Source organism: Sander lucioperca, chromosome 18 (assembly GCF_008315115.2).
Source record: "Sander lucioperca isolate FBNREF2018 chromosome 18, SLUC_FBN_1.2, whole genome shotgun sequence".
In the NCBI taxonomy this organism is placed as follows: Eukaryota; Metazoa; Chordata; class Actinopteri; order Perciformes; family Percidae; genus Sander; species Sander lucioperca.
In genome coordinates this window covers 21,521,689-21,542,241 of record NC_050190.1, presented here as the reverse complement: position 1 = coordinate 21,542,241, position 20,553 = coordinate 21,521,689, and the positions used below count along the sequence as shown (strand labels likewise).

The following is a 20,553-nucleotide window of genomic DNA, read 5'->3' as shown; positions in this document are numbered from 1 at the left end:
CGTGCGTGCGTGCGTGCGGACCTGTGGCCCAGGAGCTCATAAAGCTGATCCACTGCAAACTTATTAATAACCTCTACATAAAAGTCTTATAAATGTTGATGTTGGAGAATGTAGCGGGATACAAACACTAGATCAGAGCCAAACATGAAAATGTAAGGCTGTTAGCCTTAATACACATGCAATGGCACATGCACACATGGGAGCATAGAAATGAAAATCATAAATGTTACCATGCATAAAAAAAAGTGATGGCTCTCAATTAAAAAGCTCCCCTCTTGCTGAAAAAGTGTTTATGTAGAAACACCAAGGTAACCAAGACTGCCCTCTTCTCTATCTGTATTTATGATTTGAGCCCAGACCAGACCAGTGTTTGGTGGCTGTAATGTGGTGAATGAGCTTCATGAAGGAGACCCCAGCTGACCCCCATTATACAGTCAGGGACACATTTAATTAGCAGCAACTCACGTGAAACGACAAAAAGTATTAATATTAATGGAGGTTTAATTGAGGTCGTTTTGGTCCCCTGTTGAGGCTTTCAACCTCTAAAATGGCTGACGAGTGACAATGTGAGGAGAGGGAGCCCACAGCCTGGGTTCGCCATTTCGTATGTGACCCCGGAGAAGATGACAACCATCTCCCATAATTCATCTGAAGATGTCACCTCCTTGACAGATGAACAGGCCCTGTGAGCAGCAGGTGTGTGTGTGTGTGTGTGTGTGTGTGTGTGTGTGTGTGTGTGTGTGTGTGTGTGTGGCTAGATTTAGGTATACTTGCAAGGACTGGCTAGGGAGGATGTTTTGGCCTGTCCTCATGGATACAGCTGATTTTTGCGTATTGTGTTTGTCTATGTGTGTGTGTGTGTGTGTGTGTGTGTGTGTGTGTGTGTGTGTGTGTGTGTGTGTGTGTGCATGCATCTACATGCGTGAGGTGTCATGTGCGCGTGCACAAAGTGAAGGTCAAATCCAGCAGGATAATTAATGTCGCTGCTTTTTATATAATGTTAAATCAAACCCTGGAACTGCTCCCTCCGGAGGATCAACTGTCCAATTTAATTTAGGCTTCAGAGCGAGTAAATGAAAAAAGCAAGACCCGTGTCTCTTCACCCTGGGACAGTGTCTCTTGTACCTTTCATTGTCCTTTTATCTAGACCACACAACAGGTAGATACTTTTTTTACCACTCTCCTGAAAAAAGATACAGCTTATCACACAAACTCAAGGTAAAGCTTTACAAAATGGATCCCAGGAATCCCAGGTGCCTTCTCCACTTTTCCATTACCACATAACACATATTGCTGACCAAAGGGACAGCCTCTTCTTATTCTAAATACAGGATTTATTTCCCATGGCTATCACACCATGCATGCAGCAAACCTAATTTCCCATTTTCAGATGAATACATGCTGTTTTCTCAAATCAAGTCCCAAATACATAAGAATCACCTTAGCAGTGGCATGGTGTAAAATTACTGTGGGAGGCCTAAACGTATCTACAGAATAAAATATACCCACACAAGAATATTTGTATGTAGTTTTGCATGTACATAGCCATATAGTGTACATACCTACATAGATACACCCATTTACACACATAGATACAAGCATACAAATGTACTGATAGACGTGCAAATACATAGCCTACCTGCATACGCATAATTACTGTGCTTTCTGTAGAGTCCTCTCTTTCAATATATAACACATGTGATATGACATAATGGCAGCGACATGGCAGTAATCCTGTAAATCTGCAGCATAGACAGTAAAAACAGAAAAACATGCAGACATTTTCTGTTTTACATCAGCAACTGCTTTCAGATAAACTCTTTTTGGATGTACTATCTCAAACTAATTTCCAGGATCCAATGGAGCCTGCCACTAATGAAATGTCAATGAACCAACTCAATAAAAGTGACGCCTGCTTTGATTTATAATCGGACATAGTCGTGTATGTTAGTAAATATTAGGGTGGGGGTTTTCATTTAACTGAAACAAATAACCACTGAACACTGCTACATTTTTATATTAGATATTATAATAACTATCCAGTAATGATCTCTGTTGCCATAGGTAATGTCTTTCCAGCCACTCACATTTATATTTTTTTAAATACAGTAAATGTCTCATTTTAGCAGGAATATCATAGTTTTGTGATTTGAATTTGTTTTCTGAGTTTATGTCACAGTCCAACCACTTTTAAAATGAATATGAACTGCTGTTCACTTTTGTTCCTTTTCTCCAAATGCTCTGTGCTAGCGTCATTATTCTTGGGGTGAAAATATTTTTTAATTGAGTAAAAAAAAAGAAGAATATATGTTTAATTATGTTTTTTTTCTTTTTCAGTTTCGGAGGAAGGGGTTAGGCAGTAAAGTTAATTGCCAGATTAGGTTCAGTTTCCTTCATACTTCAGTTTTTTAATTATCTCTCAGTGAAATTGACTATTTTGTGTTCAAGTCACGTTTCAGTGTTGTTAAATAGTTTAATGCTCCGAGGATTTCAGAAATTTTAAACAGGCAAAAATTATTGTTACCTAATCTATCTAACAGGACCCTCCCACTCCCCAGCCGACCATGAATGCAGGAAGCTACGGAGCCGGCTTCGGTGAGAAACTCAATAATATTCTGTGTGATTAAACTATAAACGACTGTATCCGAGGCTGGTTGTAAATGGTGTTTAGAGACTACAATATTAGCTGACTGTGATTAAACTGAAACAAGTTAAAATCGTGTAGTTTTCCTTGATGTGTAGGAACAGTAGGAACAGAGCTAGCTCACTGCGTCTTTTTGGCTAACGTTAATCTTCGGGTAGCGTTAGCTCGCCGTGAGTTCACCAACTATTGACGGGCTCTGGATGTCAATATAACGGACATTAACGCTGTTGAGACCACTTCAACCTAAACATGTTACAAACACATTAACGTTACCTTACGGCTCTTATGATTACCATTGAAACAATCCGGGTGTACAAATTGTGCGTTCATTGGACGGAGGAGACACGCCGAACTTTCCTATTGGACAGTGATCCCGGAGCTTTTTGTTTACTAGCAAGTGTCCGTATATCCGTAACATCGTATTCTGTTAAGTATATAGGAAACTGTCATTAAAATTAGGATGTCGTGACTCAGGGTTCTTCCCCTTCCTGCCTTACTCGCACTTTATATCTGTATGACTCTGTATCCAGATGAATCAATATTTTGTTTTAGATTTATGGCCGGATTAACCTGTTCTGCCAAAAATCTGCAACTTCCTGCCCTCTGTGTATGCACCATGTCGCCTAGAAGTTTCAATAAAGTGCAGTGCACACAGTATACAATTGCAGTGGTTCCCAAACTTATTTACGGACCCCTATTTGATAAGATTTCACCCCAGGGTCCCCCATCTGACAGGATTTTTGATTGTAGATGTTTTATTAAAGAAAGTGGATGAAACCCATGACCAAACTAGTCATTGTGTTACTTATGGATGGATTATAGTGAAAATAAATTATTCCTCTTTGTGCTGGGGACCCCCTCAAGGACCCATGGGCATCCGCAGACTCCACTTTGGGAACCACTGGACTATAGAGCAGCAAATATAAGTCAATAACTTGATTGACAAATGTGAGAGTTTTCAGCTTTACCTTCACTAAACATTATTAGAAACTGATTAACTTTCGGTTATTGTAATTTAATTAATCACATTGGGCTCTATTGTGTTTTGTGATGTTTTAAACATGATTAATTGGCAAACTATTTAGCAGATTGATGGCAATGGATTATAAAATAAAATCATCAGTTGCAGCCATAGTAGACCATACCTAGCCTCAGGTTCACTGTGCATCAAATAGGCAATTTTCACATTAAGCAACATTTTTATTAGGAATATGGACAATATGAGCACAGTATAAACTAAAACAATTCTTAAGACTTGATTCAGACTCAGGGCTACAGCATAATGGAATAATGCAGGGCCCTCATTCATTGATATTTTTACTTTAGTGATGTAAATTGCCAAACAAATCTGCAATGAATCAAATGAAAAACCAAATGCCAAATTGAACCTTGGTGCAATTGGCTGCTTTGTCAAATTAGTAGTTCAGCCTAATCTACATCAAGCTGAGGTGGGTTGTACTTTGCACCTTGCATCATAAAGCATGTCAAAAGCATATCTAGTGGCCACCTTTGATATGATGTTGCCTCCTACTCATGTGTCATTGAACTGTCGGAAACTATGATGACCACTGCTGACAAATAAACATACACATTGCATTCAGACGGAAAGCTAGCAAACAGGCTTCAAAATCAAGTTTTATGGCAGAGGCAAATCTGTAGTATCCTAGTGTGATTGGTAATATGGCTTAAAGCAATATCAACAAGCAATATGTACATTGCATATTAACAATTGCAAAATCACAGATAAAATAATCCTACTGATGTTTGAGGCAGTGAAATGTGTCTCGCACTCATTGACTGGATTCCAGTGTCACACCTGTATTTTAGATGTCCATGTGTCACCAAAATATTTTAAAGTGCCATATATAACTTAGCTCTAAACTTATCTCCTCTCTGGCTCTGTAACACAAACTCTTGCTCTGATTATCCTGCCATTCCTATGAATCTTCAACTCATTTGACACCACTCCCTCCACTCTTCTCTCAGACATAGGCGTGAGGATGTGGCTTCTATGGGTCCTGCTGCTATCGCTGCTCTCTGCAGTATCTGGGGGTGCAGACTCCAAGGCCGTCACTACCAGCCTCACAACGAAATGGGCAGATACCCCTCTGCTGCTGGAGGCCAGGTACGACACTGCACTGTTCAGCAGTATCAGCCATTTGGCCGCATTACATCTGACATTACATTTCGGAAGCAGATAATAGATAAATCAATGTCCTGAGGGCTTGTAGGGTCATTACTGAGGATGTCCTCTAAGTGAGTTTAAACTTGTCTCACTGATGCGTCCTTGAGCAAGATGCTGAATACTTAAAGGCTTCAGATGCAGTACTGCATGCTGCAGCTGGCCCTGTGCTCTGACTTTGACTAGTAAAATAAACAATAAAAACTTTTTCTAGATGGTCATTGTTTCTTTCAAGTCCCTTATTCATCCAAATGTAGCTGTTAACAATTTACAGACAGTATGCACGAAGTGTGTCATACATTCATGCACATCTTATGAAACTGCCACCCTTATCTTTTTCTTCCTCCAGTGAGTTCCTGGCAGAGGAGAGCCAGGAGAAATTCTGGGACTTTGTGGAGGCCAATCAGAACATAGAAGGAGAGCATGATGGTAAAGTGAAGCTGCTTCAGCCACTCGAGACGAGTTTTCACTTTTAGTCTCTGTGCTGGGAGCAGCTGAATTTATGATGTGCGTGAAAGCCTCTTGGAAGCAATTGCAGTGTCAGTGTTTTGGCCAAACACTTATGCAAGCAATAACATGATAGAACAGAGCTGCAAACAATATTTTCTTCATTTGTGTCGACCCCTGTAAAAACAATTAGACCATAACTCCCGTGAAAGTCTTAAAGAATCTTAAACAGTTAAATAGAGCGAGAGAAACCATGTCAAGGAACACAATGTTGACACATTACTTCTGTTTGTGCTGATTGTCGTCATGCAGACACAGATCAGGCCTACTATGACCTGATTGTAAAGAAAGCCGGCGCCTTGCTCAGCTCCGTCCAGGTGAACATGCTCAAGTTCGCCCTCTCCCTCAGAGCCTACTCTGCAACAGTATACTCCTTCCAACAGGTACCAGGAGGATGCTTTGAGTTTGTGTTTAAAAGATTGTACATGTGTGTGTGAGAGGTGTCATATTCTTTTCAATGTGAATGAAAGATCCTGCTGTTCTTTTTTTAGATAGCGTCCAACGAGCCTCCTCCCTCTAGCTGCTCAGCATTTTTCAGCGTCCACGGAGAAAAGACGTGTGATGAAGAAGGTTTAGCAACACTGCTGAAATCAGCACCTGAGAGGTAATTAAAGACGCATACATTTCAGACACAAGGGTGATAAACCAGTGAAATAATGACCACTTATACCTGACATCGCCGTCTCTCTTTCAGGCGGAAGCCATACCTTTTCAAAGGCGATCACAAATACCCAGGATCAAATCCAGATGCTCCTGTTGTCATTCTGTATGGCGAGTTTGGGAAACCAGATTTCCAAAGGCTTCACCAAGTCATATCATCCAAAGTCAACGAAGGCCTGGCGACTTATGTGCTCCGCCATTACCTGGCTGTAGGTGTTTCTCACACTCTTTTAACAAGATTCACTTTAAATGGTTGATGCAGTTCACAGTACACAATGGCACAACCGCAGTTAAAAGCTAGCGGGTAGCAGGATATAGAAGTATTAACTTGCGGGCTGGCGGAATTTGTGAACAGACATTAACACACGTTTTTCATCTAGATAACATATAAAAACACAAATTACATTTTAAGGCCAGGTGTAAATTGGGTATAAGAGCCTGGCCGATTCAACATCCATCCATCCATCCCCCCCCCACCTCCGGCTTTGATCAGCTCGCTCTTCTCTTGATACAGGCTTTATTTTAGTAAAAATTGTTACACAAGGTAAAACAAATCAAACGTTTCAGCCTTTTGGAAACGAATTGTGGTACAACTAAACATTTCCACTGTGGCTCTCTTGGCGTCTCCCAGGCTTGTCACATCAGTGTTAGTTATGACCCTGCAGTCGCTTTCTACACGCGCCATACCAAACTAAAAGAGTTATCATAAAAATGTGCATACTCTGTGAGTGCAAGCAGCAAAGACATAAATCAATTCCCATACATTCACACACACACACACACACACACACACACATTAGACACATTATAACAGATATAAACACATTATATCTGGATATGTTTCTTCATTTGCACATATTCTCAGAAATACCAACACAACTAAAAAGTACAAATTGATGCACTACTACTGTATTTAGATTGCTTACTAAAGGCAAGTGCCCACTAAAGTACTTTAGCCCTGATTTTTCGCTGGCCAAGTTTTTGGAGCTCCCTGACATAAGCCCCATATCGGAAGCAAGTCAGCAATGGCTCGGTGCATGCGCTCGAGCGCAATGTGTGAACTGTTGAAAAACGCGAGACAAGAGGCTTGTTGATGCCTCGCAGGCACATTCCAGAAATCTAGCGGGCTTAATATCTGGAGCAGTCAGGGACTCTGCCGGGGAGCTACAGCAAGTGAGAGCACAAGACACAGGCTGAGGGGGGAAACAAGGGGGGGGGGGGGGGGGCGCCTGTACTTAACTGCATGCGTTACATGTTCAACACAGACCAAAGTTGTTCTTGTACGTAGAGACAACAGTCTATGAATTGTAAAGATGTGTGGAAACAGGCTGTTTTGTGAACACGTGTGTCAACGACAACACCCCCTAAAAGCGATCTGTCTGATCTTTCTTTTCCTTCTTTGTTTTATCGCTGCAAATCAGCCACCAACAACCTGGAGCACTTGTTTTTGGCAAACATTCAAAAAATCCCATCTCAGTATTGGTATTCTTGTCATGTCCCGTGTCATTTCTCGTATGTGTTTTTGTGACAAGAACGTAGTTTTGAGACTACACTAAGGGAGTCCTCCTCGTAAAAGATCTAATAGTAGTGTGAGCCCCTGTCGCCGGTCAGTCAGGAAGTGTGGAAAACAAGACAGCAAGTTGTGTAGTCTGAAAAGCACAGCGAACTGGCAACTTGAAAAACATCTGGATGTGGGAACTTAGCTTAAATGATATTCTAGTTCTTGTGGTTTTCTGTGTGACTGTGAATGTATACTCCTCTCCATCCACAACTGCTGCCATGGTGTGTGGAAGTACTGCGCAGCCCCCACAAGTGATAGACTGTATGTACCTGTTAGTGCACACGAAGCAAGGTGTTGATTAAAAAGCACTTGTGTTTCCAGTTATCTTTATCTTAAAAAAAAATAGGGCTAATTTAAGAAAACACTGCAGTTTAATTGGGCTTCTCATTTTCACCTGGGATGAAAAGTGCTTCCATTATATCATGTCAGGTTGAAGTTGGATTGCTACTTCCCTCACATGCAAATACAGTTGATACGTTAATCTAATTATGCTAAATTATTCTCACCATCTGTCTTAAGGCGCTGACACACCAACCCGATAATCGGCCGTTGGACAGTCTGGCGAAGTCAGTGACTCGAGTCTGTTCGGTGTGTTCCGTGCTGTCGTCCGTCCGAGGGGCCATCGACCTTCATTTTGGCCGATTTGACATGTATAATCGGCGGGGCGGGCACTGCCGGCAGTCGGCATCTGATTAGTAGAGTGCTAACCCAGATACGGGGAGCGGAAATCTTTTAAACTGACTTTTGTTGATCTGAAATGAAGACAGATTCAGCAACTGCATGGCCTATTTCTCGCTTAAAATGTTTTCAGAAACACGTTTCGGGGAACTATTTTAGTACAATATGAGATCGTATTCTGAACAAGCCGCCATGACAGTCTGTCTTTGAATTTCCGGAGAAACCAGACCCACGTGATGCATTCGTTCAATCAGCTGCCGGTTTTCATTTTTGGGCGACAATACAGATTAGCGCCGCCTGCTGTTATGGAGACGTATTACGTCTCGTCGCTTTGGTGTTCCGAGACACTTTGTTGACCAACTCGGGGAGACTGATCAGTCCAACTGCCTTTTCTGCCGAGGGTCAGCCATCTGGTCTGTGTGTCTGCAGCTTTATAGGCACGAAGTCCTGGGCAATAGAGAGGTTTTAACACTTTTTCTTTTTACTTTAAAGCTTCGAGGCCAATCAGGGTACAGTTAATGTTGTCTGTACTTAAAAGCTGTCAAAGTAGCAAGCAAGCACAGTGTTTATATCTTCTGCTGACTTAGTTGTATATGGATTGGAAACATTGTTAAGTTCACCATCAGTGCAGTTTGAATTCATTTTACAAATGCATTTTTCTCTTGCTGAATATATCCTCAAGTGGTGTTAAAGCATCTGACAAACCTGTGATAGCGATAAGGACAACTTCACCCTCTCGTCTTTTTACAATGTTTTAACCCTCCAGAATCCAAGCGGAAAGAAAGTCTATCTGTCGGGGTATGGAGTGGAGCTGGCCATCAAAAGCCAGGAGTACAAGGCAAAGGACGACACACAAGTCCAAGGTACACACACACATACACACTATCCATACACACATGCCCATGATGGTGTAATGGATGGAGTCCTCATGTGAGTAACGAGTTAATTGATTGTGGTTTCAGAGGCGGAGGTGAATGCTACAGTGATCGGAGAGAATGATCCAGTGGACGAGGTCCAGGGATTCCTTTTTGGCAAACTGAAGTGAGTGGCTCTGCGTCAGCCGGTGATATAGTTTTTTAACCTCAAATAAACCTTTGTGTCTGATAATCTAACGTGAAAGTAAACAAATCAATATGGGAATCCCATGAATCGCACTTTAAATGAGCAATTAGGGCTTTAAGCAGATGCACTTACTCTCTGTCCGTGTCGTTCTCTCACCAGGACCCTCTACCCAGAGCTGAAAGAGCAGTTAAAGGAGTTGAGGAAACATTTGGTAGAAAGCACCAATGACATGGCCCCTCTGAAAGTCTGGCAAATGCAAGGTGGGTCTCTTCTCCAAATCCTTCTCCTGCAAAGCTTCTGTTTTTTCTTTCGCTTCCCGCTGTAACATATTTGGATATGTAGAATATGTAAGAAATATGTGTTTATGCCTATTGGTAGGGGTGTAAAGAGACCCTCAGCTCACGAGGTGACACATGATATTGGGTTCACGAGACGAGACAGGATTTCAACACTATTTTAAAGATAACTTCAATGACGAAATATGACTGGAAAAAGTCTTTTATTCAATCGAAAGTCACAAAATGAAGGAAATGACTGGCTTCTCTCCTGTATAACTAACCTCTTCAGACCTAAAAACTGCAGTGTGAGCTTCTAACTTCTAATTGAAGCTGTGTGTGACCTTCTAACTAAACTACCTTGTTTAATATCATTACAAGTAAAGTTAGGCTTTGCTTTCGGCTTCTGGACTCAATTTAAAAAAGACAGAGAAAAAAAAGAGAGAGAGAGTGCTCGCGTGAGCCAGCAGCCACACTGAACTGCTGCGCGCGTGCGTGCGTGTGTGTGGGACAAGCGAGAGGGAGAGAGAGAGACAGCGGCATTACCCTCTAATGTTCTAACGCTGGGTTTTACAGGCAGCTTCTTTCCAACTGCAACTCCGCCATTGCTCCGCAAAGGTTAACTTGGAGTCAACTTTGGAGAACAGGCAGGGGGATCTTCTATGCTAATTTCGAGGTCAATCTAATTAATATTGATTGATTGTTGACAGCAGAGTGAAACAAATATGAAAAACTGACAGGGCCAATGTCTTGACAGACATGAAAATAAAACTGTGAGGCCCTCTGAGCATCAAAGCTAAACACGTCCTCCGCTTACTGTTACCACCTGCAGGCATTATTCCTGTCACTTACATTTTGAGGGAATTGATTTTATGATCCTGTAAATACGCCCTCAGGACTCGGACTGAACTCTGTGTCTATTAGTTTCATTGTCACAGTGGACAAAAGATAATGATCTAATGGCAGAAATCCCAGATCTTCATCCCCATCAAATTGTGATCAATTGTTTTCTGATCCTGTCTTTACAATTTCATAGAAACCTGTGAAACATTTTTACAGATCCCTTGCTTAAAACCCCCGAAACCTCACTCATTATGAAGTCAGACTGTGCAGCCAAACTTTGTTTAAACACACACTTTATTTTAAAAACCGCTCCGCCTTAACAAACTATTCTTAAATTATTACTACTTCATTATCCAATGATTGTATGTGTAAATCCATTACAGAGGGCATTTTCAGCATAATGAGTACTTTTTATATTTTATATTTTAAGAACATTTTGCTGATAATACCTTTGTACTGTCACATGAGTAAGATATAGAATGCAGGACCCCTGAGTATAAAATATGTGCAAGGGTGGGGTTTATTGATTATGAAATCAACTTTTCATCTGTAAGAGAAAGAATGTGTTATTTCTTCTTTCAACGGTTGCATTGTCTTTCTTTAACTAAATAGTCTGAATACTTCAATATGTACAATGGGTATAAAATGATGCAAGACATTGAATATCACCCAGTGTATACACCACATAGCTTCAATGAAGAGCTGTGACTTATGCAGGATGTATCTATGATACTGTCAGACAGGATGGAATAACTGGATTTTAACATCCTTAAAGCTAAATCAATGAAAGAAGCTAACTAATTAAAAGGAGCTAAAACGTGATCCCCTTGATGTACAATAAGATAAAGAGACATTTTCGATTCAGTTTTCTGCTGATTTAAATGTATAAATTAACTCTAAATTGCAAGACTTTACTGTATGTGTTTAGCTATGAAAATGGGTTTTAAAACATTATCTTGTAATCATTGCCTGACACACTGACATCATTAAACGTTAATAAAAGTCCAGTGAGAGAACCCCTGTTGTAGATGTGCTATTAATGCAGTTGTTTCATTAGTGTGATTTATTCTACCTATGCACTGACCATAAATAAATAAACCAAAATTAGTATTGGCTTATGTTGCTTTAACAGTAAGATCATACCACCAGTGAATCAAACTCGCAGCGGAAAATGTATCTGTTTAGTTCCGCAATCATTGGCCGCGGTCGATCAGCATCCTCTTGATACATTTGAGCCATAATATCTTGAGGCCATGAGAGCATTGTCTGCTGCAACATAAAAGCAATATTGATTAAGGTTACATCATCTATTGGATTACATATTAAACACACTTTCACAGATGTAATTGTGTCCACTTTTGAGTTCATCCTATACATATTTATACATACTGTTCCTGGTTTATGTGTTTGTTTGTTTTTTCATGCAAATGTCTATCGTAGGCATGAGGCTGCTTTGATTGTGTTTAATAAAGGATGTGAGGGGATGAGAGAGACATGTCATGTGGGCGCCTGTCTTTATCTTCTACCCCGCTGGGGCTCATTAGCTCAGCCTGTTTACAAAGAGAGGGAGACCTCCTGGGGCTAATAATCACACAGGCTACAACATCATTACAGATGCTCACTGCATTGAAGTAGTCCTCGCCACACTCTTCGACGCCTCCATTCTTCGAAGCTCTATATACTCTCATACAGTGTCTCCTCTACACATACACATATGTTGATATAGTCTAGTCTATATTCTTAATCCTGCCTTAAATCCTTTGGGATAGTTTTAATTAATGTCTGTGTGTGAAGACAAGCATGTTAACATGGAATTATTTGCTAATTAATACGTTAAATAGCTTAACAGATTACTTTTTTAACCATGCTAGCAACATGGCTCTAGGGATGGCAACGTCCGTCGGTCGGCGGATCCACCACTTTGGTCCAGAATGAAATTTCTCAACAACATGTAGATGGATTGCCATGAAATGTTGTTCAGACATTCATGGTGCCCAGACGATGTGCTCTAATGACTTTGGTAATTCTCTGACTTTTCTTCTAGCGCCATCGGTAGGTTGACATTTGGGTAGTCACAAACAGCTATTGGGTGGATTGTAGTACAATTTGGTACAGACATTCATGTCCCACTCAGGATGAATTGTAAAAAAACTGTATGCTTTAGAAAGTTGAGTTTCCACCCTTTGTGGGCTTATATCAGAGTACAGACAATTGCTCATACTGCTTTTATTTTGTTAAAACTATTTCTCTTTCTGTGTTTCTTTCTCTTGTGTGTTTCCTCATCTCCTCTCTGCTTTTGTCCACTCATCTCATTCCCATTTTTATTTTGCCTTCCTTGCCTACCTTTCTGTCCACCCACCTTTTCACCTTTTATAGATCTAAGTTTTCAGACAGCAGCTCGCATTCTTGCTGCTCCCGCTGTTGAAGCCCTCACTGTTATGAAAGACCTAAGTCAGAACTTCCCCACCAAAGCCAGGTACACACACACACACACACACACACACATAGTATCTACAGTAAAAAGTTTTAGTTAACACAGTTACTGAAGTCTGCAGTTTTACAGTTCAGTCTGCCCTTTTCCCCTAACAGGTCCCTCACTAAAACAGTGGTCAACTCTGAGATCCGCAAAGAAATCGGCGAGAACCAAAAGGTACACTTTTTGTTGAATGTTCGTAGTTTTTCATCTATCAATCTTCTTAAACCATCCTTCTATTATTATTTAATACAACGAAAACTCCCAACAGATTATGATAATGGGATGAGCCTGGCTTTATTCCATATTTTTCTTATTTCCAATTAATCATATGAAGAGACAAACAAATTACAGTATTTCCTAAACAGTTGGGCACTGTAGTTTTTATCACCAGAAAATAGTGCACTTATCGGAAACTATTTTTAATTGTGGATTTATACACATTTGGTGCTCTAGTGAGTATTCACAGCAGGACAGTGTATGTGGGGTTGACGTGTAATAAACGAGTGTGTGTGTGCGTGCGTGCACTTGCATGGTAATGAAGGAACATGTCATGCGGTGCAACAGTGTGGCTCATTGATGTGTTTTTAATAGGAAAACAATGGAGCTCTATGACGCAGAGGAATAAAATATATTAGGCTTTGGCTACACAGACACCACTTTAACATTAATATGATCAATAAAATGTTGGTTTGACTTTTCGTGGAATGTGTTGACAATGACACAAATCTAGATAAAGTGAATGGAAATGGAAATTAGCATTTTCTTTTTCCTGATTTTCTGTAAATTTGTTTAAAATTTGACGCTACATTTCAATGGAAACCTGGCTGGTGACTCGATGTCTTCATCCTCTTTCATTCCTCTCTTTATTCCATCTTTATCCAGCATTTTTTCCCTTCCTGCTGACCATGTTGTCCAGTGGTCAGGGATAATTTAGGTTTAGTTGTTTACCAATCTAATCCAATAAAAGAGAAAAACCTTAGATAGCATTATTGCATACAGCCACAACCACAACCCCTCCACCTCTTAGCCGTCTTTAGGGAAATATCTCAAAATGAGAACGGCCCTTCCTGTTTTCTTTTTGCTCCTCACACCTTTTTTATAATGTGATAAATTGTAAACAACATCTGACTTGAAAAGCATTCAATATATGACAATCTGTTTGCCTTTGCCCTGCTAATGGAACAGGTAATCACACCTTTTTCTTGTCAAAAATCGCCCCCCCCCCCCCTCCTCAAGCTGTGCTCACATTATCTTGGTGTGCAGACAGGAGTTTGGATGGGTGGGGGCTGAACAGCAAACGTCTTAATTACTGAATCTGTGATTCATTCGGCAGGCGCACTGAGTCCTGCAGCGAGAAATGATTATTGATTGAAGTAGTTTGGACACATGCACGCATACATTTCTCTCTCTCTCTCTCTCTCTCTCTCTCTCTCTCTCTCTCTCTCTCCTTCTCTCTAGGATGAAAAATATTTGTGTTAATCATGTCTTGTTGTAATTGCAGTGTCTGGAGTATGATTAATCTTACGTCTTTGTCTTTCTGTAATGAGATTTGACTGCGCCAGAACGTCTTTGAGTGTTCCTTTTGCATATGCAGCCGCACAAACACTCACACAACTTCTCACGACCGTGTACACACCCATTCTCCAATAATTAGATTTGTTGAGTGTGGGGTTTGATTGCTCTAAACAGACTGACTTTAAACAGAGCTGTCAGTGCTTGTTTGGAGCTGTAGGCGTTCCTTGTTACGGCTTTGTGTTGACTGTTGCATCTAGTTTTACGATATAATTGACTACGCGACGGCCTGCTTTGACGTTTGCCTGCTACGCAGCGTGGGGATCTGCTCAGCTGGAGTTGAATGGGGAGTTTCAGGGTTTGATGTGAACAGGATGTTTAGTTATGTTGACGTCTCTGTCTCTGTAGTTTTTCAAAGGAACTCTGGGCCTGCAGCCTGGGGATTCAGCCCTGTTCATCAATGGGCTGCATATAGATCTGGACACACAAGACATCTTCAGGTACACACACACACACACACACACACACACACAATCATTGTCATATAGTAATGTACAGTATATTATCATTTAGCTGTGTAACATCTCTTTTGAGATTTCCAATTTCCAAACTCATTTCAGAGTACAGACAAATGCTCCTAATGCTTTTATTTTGTTAAAACTATTTATCTTTCTGTAATTTTCTGTCTCTTGTGTGTTTCCTCCTCTCCTCTCTGCTTTTGTCCACTCATCTCATTCTCATTTCTTTTGCCCTCCTTGCCTAGTTTTCCAGACATTATTTCATCAACTTTTTGCAACTTATGAAATCAAACATTTATATGCAGTCACATTTAAAATGTGTAACATTCTCATGCTGATGTACTCACTACTGTATATCCTGTTAGAATTAAATTCTTATATTAAACACACATGCATGCAGCGCACACACCAACTATAGATTGCCATACTCTGACTCCTGTCCCCTACAGTGTGTTTGAGGTGCTGCGCAGTGAGGCCAGGGTGATGGAGGGTCTGCGCTCCCTGCACATCGACACGCCCTACATCCACGACATCCTGAAGCTCAACGTGCAGCCCTCTGACTCTGACTATGCTGTCGACATCCGCAACTCCGCCATCAGCGTAAGAAAATCACGTAACCAAAATCCTCTCATACAAAAATTATCACCCTTCATTAAGTCCTGGTGCTGGGAACAAACAATGCAAACACAGTTGTGTTTTACTGTGGCAGTTCTTGGTCCCACATGTCCTGGAAAACCTGGAGGAGCTAGCATTCCAATACAGCCTTTTAGGACAGTTACATTTTTACTGAAGTAAAAGTACAAAAGTATTAGCATCAAAATATACCTAAAGTACAAAACGTAAAAGTACTCATGCAGAATTACCCATTTCAGAATAATATACACTGTGTTATATAATTGAATTATAATTATGTGCTTAAGTACTGTACTTCAATAAACATACATAGCAAACATACATAGCACTGGATAATCAGCTCATTGTTAGTCATTTATGAGGCCAAAATACCAAATATTCTCTGTAGTCTGTATGCTCCTATCAAACTATTTCCTCCTCGATTGTTTTTTGTTTTAGTGGATTAACAACTTGGAGACAGACCACCGGTACAGCTCGTGGCCTTACAACGTGCAGGAGCTGCTCAGACCGACCTTCCCCGGAGTCATCAGGCAGATCCGCAAGAACTTCCACAATCTGGTTCGTTCCTACCTGATTAATCAACCCTTTGTGAATCCAGATGGATCTGAATCCTTGTGAAAAAAAAAAAAACATTTGTGTGTGCGTGTGCATTTTGCAGGTGATCATTCTGGAGCCTACTCAGGAGAACGCTGCTGAGCTGCTGAGTGTTGCAGAGATGTTTTACGCTAACAACATCCCACTCAGGTTTGTTGGTGTCATCAGGGATGTGGTGGACTGTAAACTCGCCAGAACCATCAGGAGAATAAACAAGGATATTTAGGTTTAGATTCCTTACACATTGACATTATATGTATTTTCTTCAGGATAAGGATATTATCACTCCACATTACTGCAACAACAACAACAACAACAAAAAAAAAACAGAAAAATTAAAAAATACGCTGCAGAGCAGTGGCAGTCATTTGGGACATGTAGTTAAAATCCATTTTAGTTTAGGAGTTTTGTCAGGCAGGTTTGGAGAGACCTTTGATGCCTCCCTGCATGGGGCATCTTGGGATGGTCAGTTTGTTTGAATACTGATGAAGCAGACCGCATACGCTCTGCATTTCAACTATCCAATATACACATGAGAGTCTGTTTAAAGAAGTTTATTTGGTGTGTGTTTTAGGATAGGGCTGGTGTTTGTGGTGTCAGATGAAGATGACATAGACGGTATGCAGGATGCAGGTGTGGCGCTGGTCCGAGCCTACAACTACATCAGCGACGAGGTGGACAGTCAGAGTGCATTTGAAGCCGTCATCTCTGTGAGTCGACCTTTCAAAAACACTGATGGTTCTAATTAAAACGCCTAGGTTTGACACCAGAGACTCTAAAAAAATGGTAAAGTTGTGATAATTTTGTCTAGCTAATAACTGTTCTCCCTGTCACCTTTTCCTTCCCTTCCCATTTTTTTTATTACCTACTAGATGTTCAACCGGGTGCCTATTGGTGGGAAGTTGAGTGTTGGGGACGTGGTGAAAGTGCTGGAGAAGAGGTTCCCATATGTGGAGGTCAGCAGCGTCCTGGGAGCCGACTCCAGCTACGATAGCAACAGAAAGGTGCGTGGGGCTGAATGTCATGTCACAGATGTGCTGAATGCTACTATCATTTTGCTGGTTTTACAGTATCAGCCCAAACCAATGTGGTTACCTTTTTATTAGTAATACTTTCATAGTGGGGTTGAAGTAAGGTATTTATATAGGAAAAGCCATACACACGGGCAATTTTGGGAAATGCATTTATTTGCTTTCTTGCCAAGAGTTAGATGATTAGTCTGACACCACTCTCTTGACTGTATGCAGAAGGTGACAGGGGGGTAAAACTAAAATCCAAAAATTACAAATGTGGTTCCGTTTTTGTTTGCGTACAGATTATTGAAGCAAAATATAATGTATTAATTAGTGAGCTTTAGAGGTATCAATCTTGTCACCTAATTCTACGCAATGGAGGGAAAAACATGTCCAAAATGTCAAACTGTTCCTTTAAAATGAGAGAAATAGATAGTTAAACAAGGAATGGCATTTTTTATTACAGGCAACAGCGAACAAGTACGTTTTAAGTTAAGTCGGACAGCGCCTTACAGGTGTAATGTTTTTGAACTCTAGGAACATTTAAAATAAGTTGTAGCTGCCTAAAACTGTTGCAATAGTCCATAGAAATAGAATGAACATTTTATAACTATGCAATAGCCAAACCTGCCTTAGATAAAAGCATGGCTCAGATTTCCCTACTCCCACTATACACTGTTTGTTTTATTAAGGGTGCAAATGAAAACACTACTTTGTGTCTCGTCTTTCAGGAAGGACGGGCGTACTATCAGCAGACGGGGGTTGGCCCGCTGCCTGTGGTCATGTACAACGGCATACCTTACCAGCGTGAACAGCTGGACCCGGACGAACTGGAGACAGTCACCATGCAGAAGATTCTGGAGACAACCTCCTTCTACCAGAGAGCCGTCTACCTGGTCAGTTCGAGAGCACACACACTTTGATATACAGTGATGCCAGTGAGGTTTCATTATGATGTCATGATTTAACACTATTGTTTTATTAAGGTTTAGTTAAAAATGAAAGATGTGTATTTGATAGCTAACGTTATATTCATCTTCAGCACAAAATCAATTTCCACTGCAGTTGAGTCAAAATCACAAAATAACTACTGACTTCATCAATGTCTGCACAGACACAAGTATACCTTATTGATGAGTATTTGATATGCTTTGCATAAATGCTGTAATGCATTGAGTTATTTCCACAAACTCCAGATGAGCTCTTATGTACATACAGTCTGTAAAGATTAGATATTCCAATTGTGCACAATATAGTTTAATCTCATTAAAAAAGACTTAAAGGAACAAGTTGAATATTCACTGATAGTAAGCTGACACAGTGATAATACCAGTGGGTGTGTTTGTTTGTGCTGTTGTGCATTTTTCTTTTTTTTTTATTGATGCAAAATAGTTTAATTGAAAGAAAAAGAAATTACAGAGCTCCAGATGATTTTTTTTGGGAAGAGTTCATTTTTACAGTACAGTACACTGTCTTTATAGTGGGTAATCATTTTTCTGTTAAGCTAGATCCTTGTGAGCACGCCATCTGCCATGCTTTCCTCTTTTAATGTCGTTCCAGCAGTCTGAAGAGAGAAATGTTTGAATTATTATTATTTCATTTTTTCAAAAGGCCTCTGTTTTGTAAGGTTTTAAGCACAATTACATCACTGTTCACTTACCACTGCAGTTCTAGTGGAGAACATGGTGTAAGTCATCACTCTTGTTTTCTCCTTTTTAATGTTTAATCCCAACTTGTTGGAGGAAAACAGTCAATACACAAGCATCAGTAACTGCAGTGGAAAAGCTAAGTCTTAACATGGCTGTCTTAACTGTGACTATGAAAATCACGCAGACAGGTACATCCTGATCACTTTTGGGTCTGCAGTGAACAGTGATGAATGTCCTCTCTGAATGATTCCTTTAACGTTCTGAGTCTGTGCTCATGTGGCTCGCAGGGGGAGCTGGCCACAGATCATGACGTTGTGGACTTCATCATGAATCAGCCCAATGTTGTTCCTCGCATAAACCCCAGAGTGCTGTCCACCAGCAGAACATACCTGGATCTGTCTGATACCAGTGAGTACACATTAGGAATATAAACAGTTATGCTATCAAATTAATTTTTTTATTCAACATACAGCGAGGTTCATCCTCAGTCACTTCTCATGCTTTTACCTGATTAGTTATGTGGAGGAGGATAACGCTTGACTAATGTTGAACAGCTGTTATTTTTACCTAATGGTCCAATATTGAAGCCTGGCACCTTCGAGACTTAACAGTAGACCAGAAACCGACAAGCTGAAGTTTTTGGTTTGGTTTTGGTTTGGTTTATTTATGGTTATAGAAAGACAAAAGGATCCAAGGGATAACATGTAAAAGTGATGAACACTTTTTTCCAACATGGTCCCTGATAGAAGAGAACAGGACATACACATGAAAACACATGCAGCCCTTCTAAGGGTAAAAAGAAAAAAGAAAAAAAGTACACATCAAAAGTACCAGATAAAACACCATGAGCTACAAAGCAATAAATTACCCGGTCCCCAATCTAGAGTCTATTTTCCCCTAATTATCTATTTTATTCCACAAGTAAACCCTAACTTTATGTTTAAAATCCCTTTTCGTTTCTGCCATTTTAATATTAAGTGGAAGACTATTCCATAAAATACATAAAAAGTTAGAGAACATCTTATATCTGAGAGCTTTTTTAAAATACGTTTTAGACCAATTTTATTTTCATCTGGACCTTCACCAACAACTTCTTTTTTTTAACTATGCAAAATTCCAATGGGCTTTTGTGACTTGTATTTTGTCGAGAGATTTCTCATTTGTTTTTAATCATAGACATTTCAGACCAACTTTATATTAATCTGGGCCTCCTCCCATTACATATGCAACATTCCATTTTGAAAGAACAATCATGTAATGTGGCCTACTGCATTTCTGACTTACATTTTAAGCCATTAAAGCAGCCATATTATGCTCATTTTCAGGTTCATAATTGTATTTTAAGGTTGTACCAGAATAGGTTTACATGGTTTAATTTTCAAAAAACACCATATTTTTGTTGTACTGCAGTGCTCTCTCTCACTGCTGCAGCTCCTCTTTTCAGCTGGTCTCTGTTTTAGCTACAGAGTGAGACCTCTTTTCTTCTTCTTCTTCTTCTGTACTATCTTTGATTGCACTGCACATGCCCAGTAGCTCAGATGTAGATCATGTCAGCTAGCTAGCTCCATAGACAGTAAAAGAAAGGCTGTTTCTACAACTTCGGTCAGTTACAAGGCAGGATTAGCTGGGAGACTTCTAAATGAGGGTGCACATGTAAGTAGTTCTTTTGTAGATTATGGTGAACTTGTGTGTTGTAGCAGTGCTTTGCTATTGAGAACGAGGTAGCATGCTAGCGTTAGCATGCTA

The 20,553-nt window shown here is 40.3% G+C and overlaps 1 protein-coding gene across 4 annotated transcripts in view; it reads left to right on the top strand.

The window, feature by feature from the left end:
• The first annotated feature begins 2,469 nt into the window (after positions 1–2,469).
• uggt1 (UDP-glucose glycoprotein glucosyltransferase 1) overlaps positions 2,470–20,553 on the top strand; it is a 35,625-nt gene continuing 17,541 nt past the window's right edge. For all 4 annotated transcript variants that reach the window (XM_031309939.2, XM_031309937.2, XM_031309936.2 and 1 more), the window contains exons 1-19: positions 2,470–2,595; positions 4,631–4,769; positions 5,176–5,255; positions 5,586–5,716; positions 5,825–5,937; positions 6,028–6,202; positions 8,999–9,095; positions 9,195–9,273; positions 9,454–9,554; positions 12,789–12,888; positions 13,002–13,062; positions 14,809–14,900; positions 15,368–15,518; positions 15,990–16,109; positions 16,210–16,295; positions 16,720–16,855; positions 17,018–17,149; positions 17,890–18,054; positions 19,095–19,215. In XM_031309939.2, coding sequence (XP_031165799.1) covers positions 2,565–2,595; positions 4,631–4,769; positions 5,176–5,255; positions 5,586–5,716; positions 5,825–5,937; positions 6,028–6,202; positions 8,999–9,095; positions 9,195–9,273; positions 9,454–9,554; positions 12,789–12,888; positions 13,002–13,062; positions 14,809–14,900; positions 15,368–15,518; positions 15,990–16,109; positions 16,210–16,295; positions 16,720–16,855; positions 17,018–17,149; positions 17,890–18,054; positions 19,095–19,215 — 2,110 coding nt within the window. In that variant the 5' untranslated portion in view covers positions 2,470–2,564. The remainder of the gene's footprint in view (positions 2,596–4,630; positions 4,770–5,175; positions 5,256–5,585; positions 5,717–5,824; positions 5,938–6,027; positions 6,203–8,998; positions 9,096–9,194; positions 9,274–9,453; positions 9,555–12,788; positions 12,889–13,001; positions 13,063–14,808; positions 14,901–15,367; positions 15,519–15,989; positions 16,110–16,209; positions 16,296–16,719; positions 16,856–17,017; positions 17,150–17,889; positions 18,055–19,094; positions 19,216–20,553) is intronic.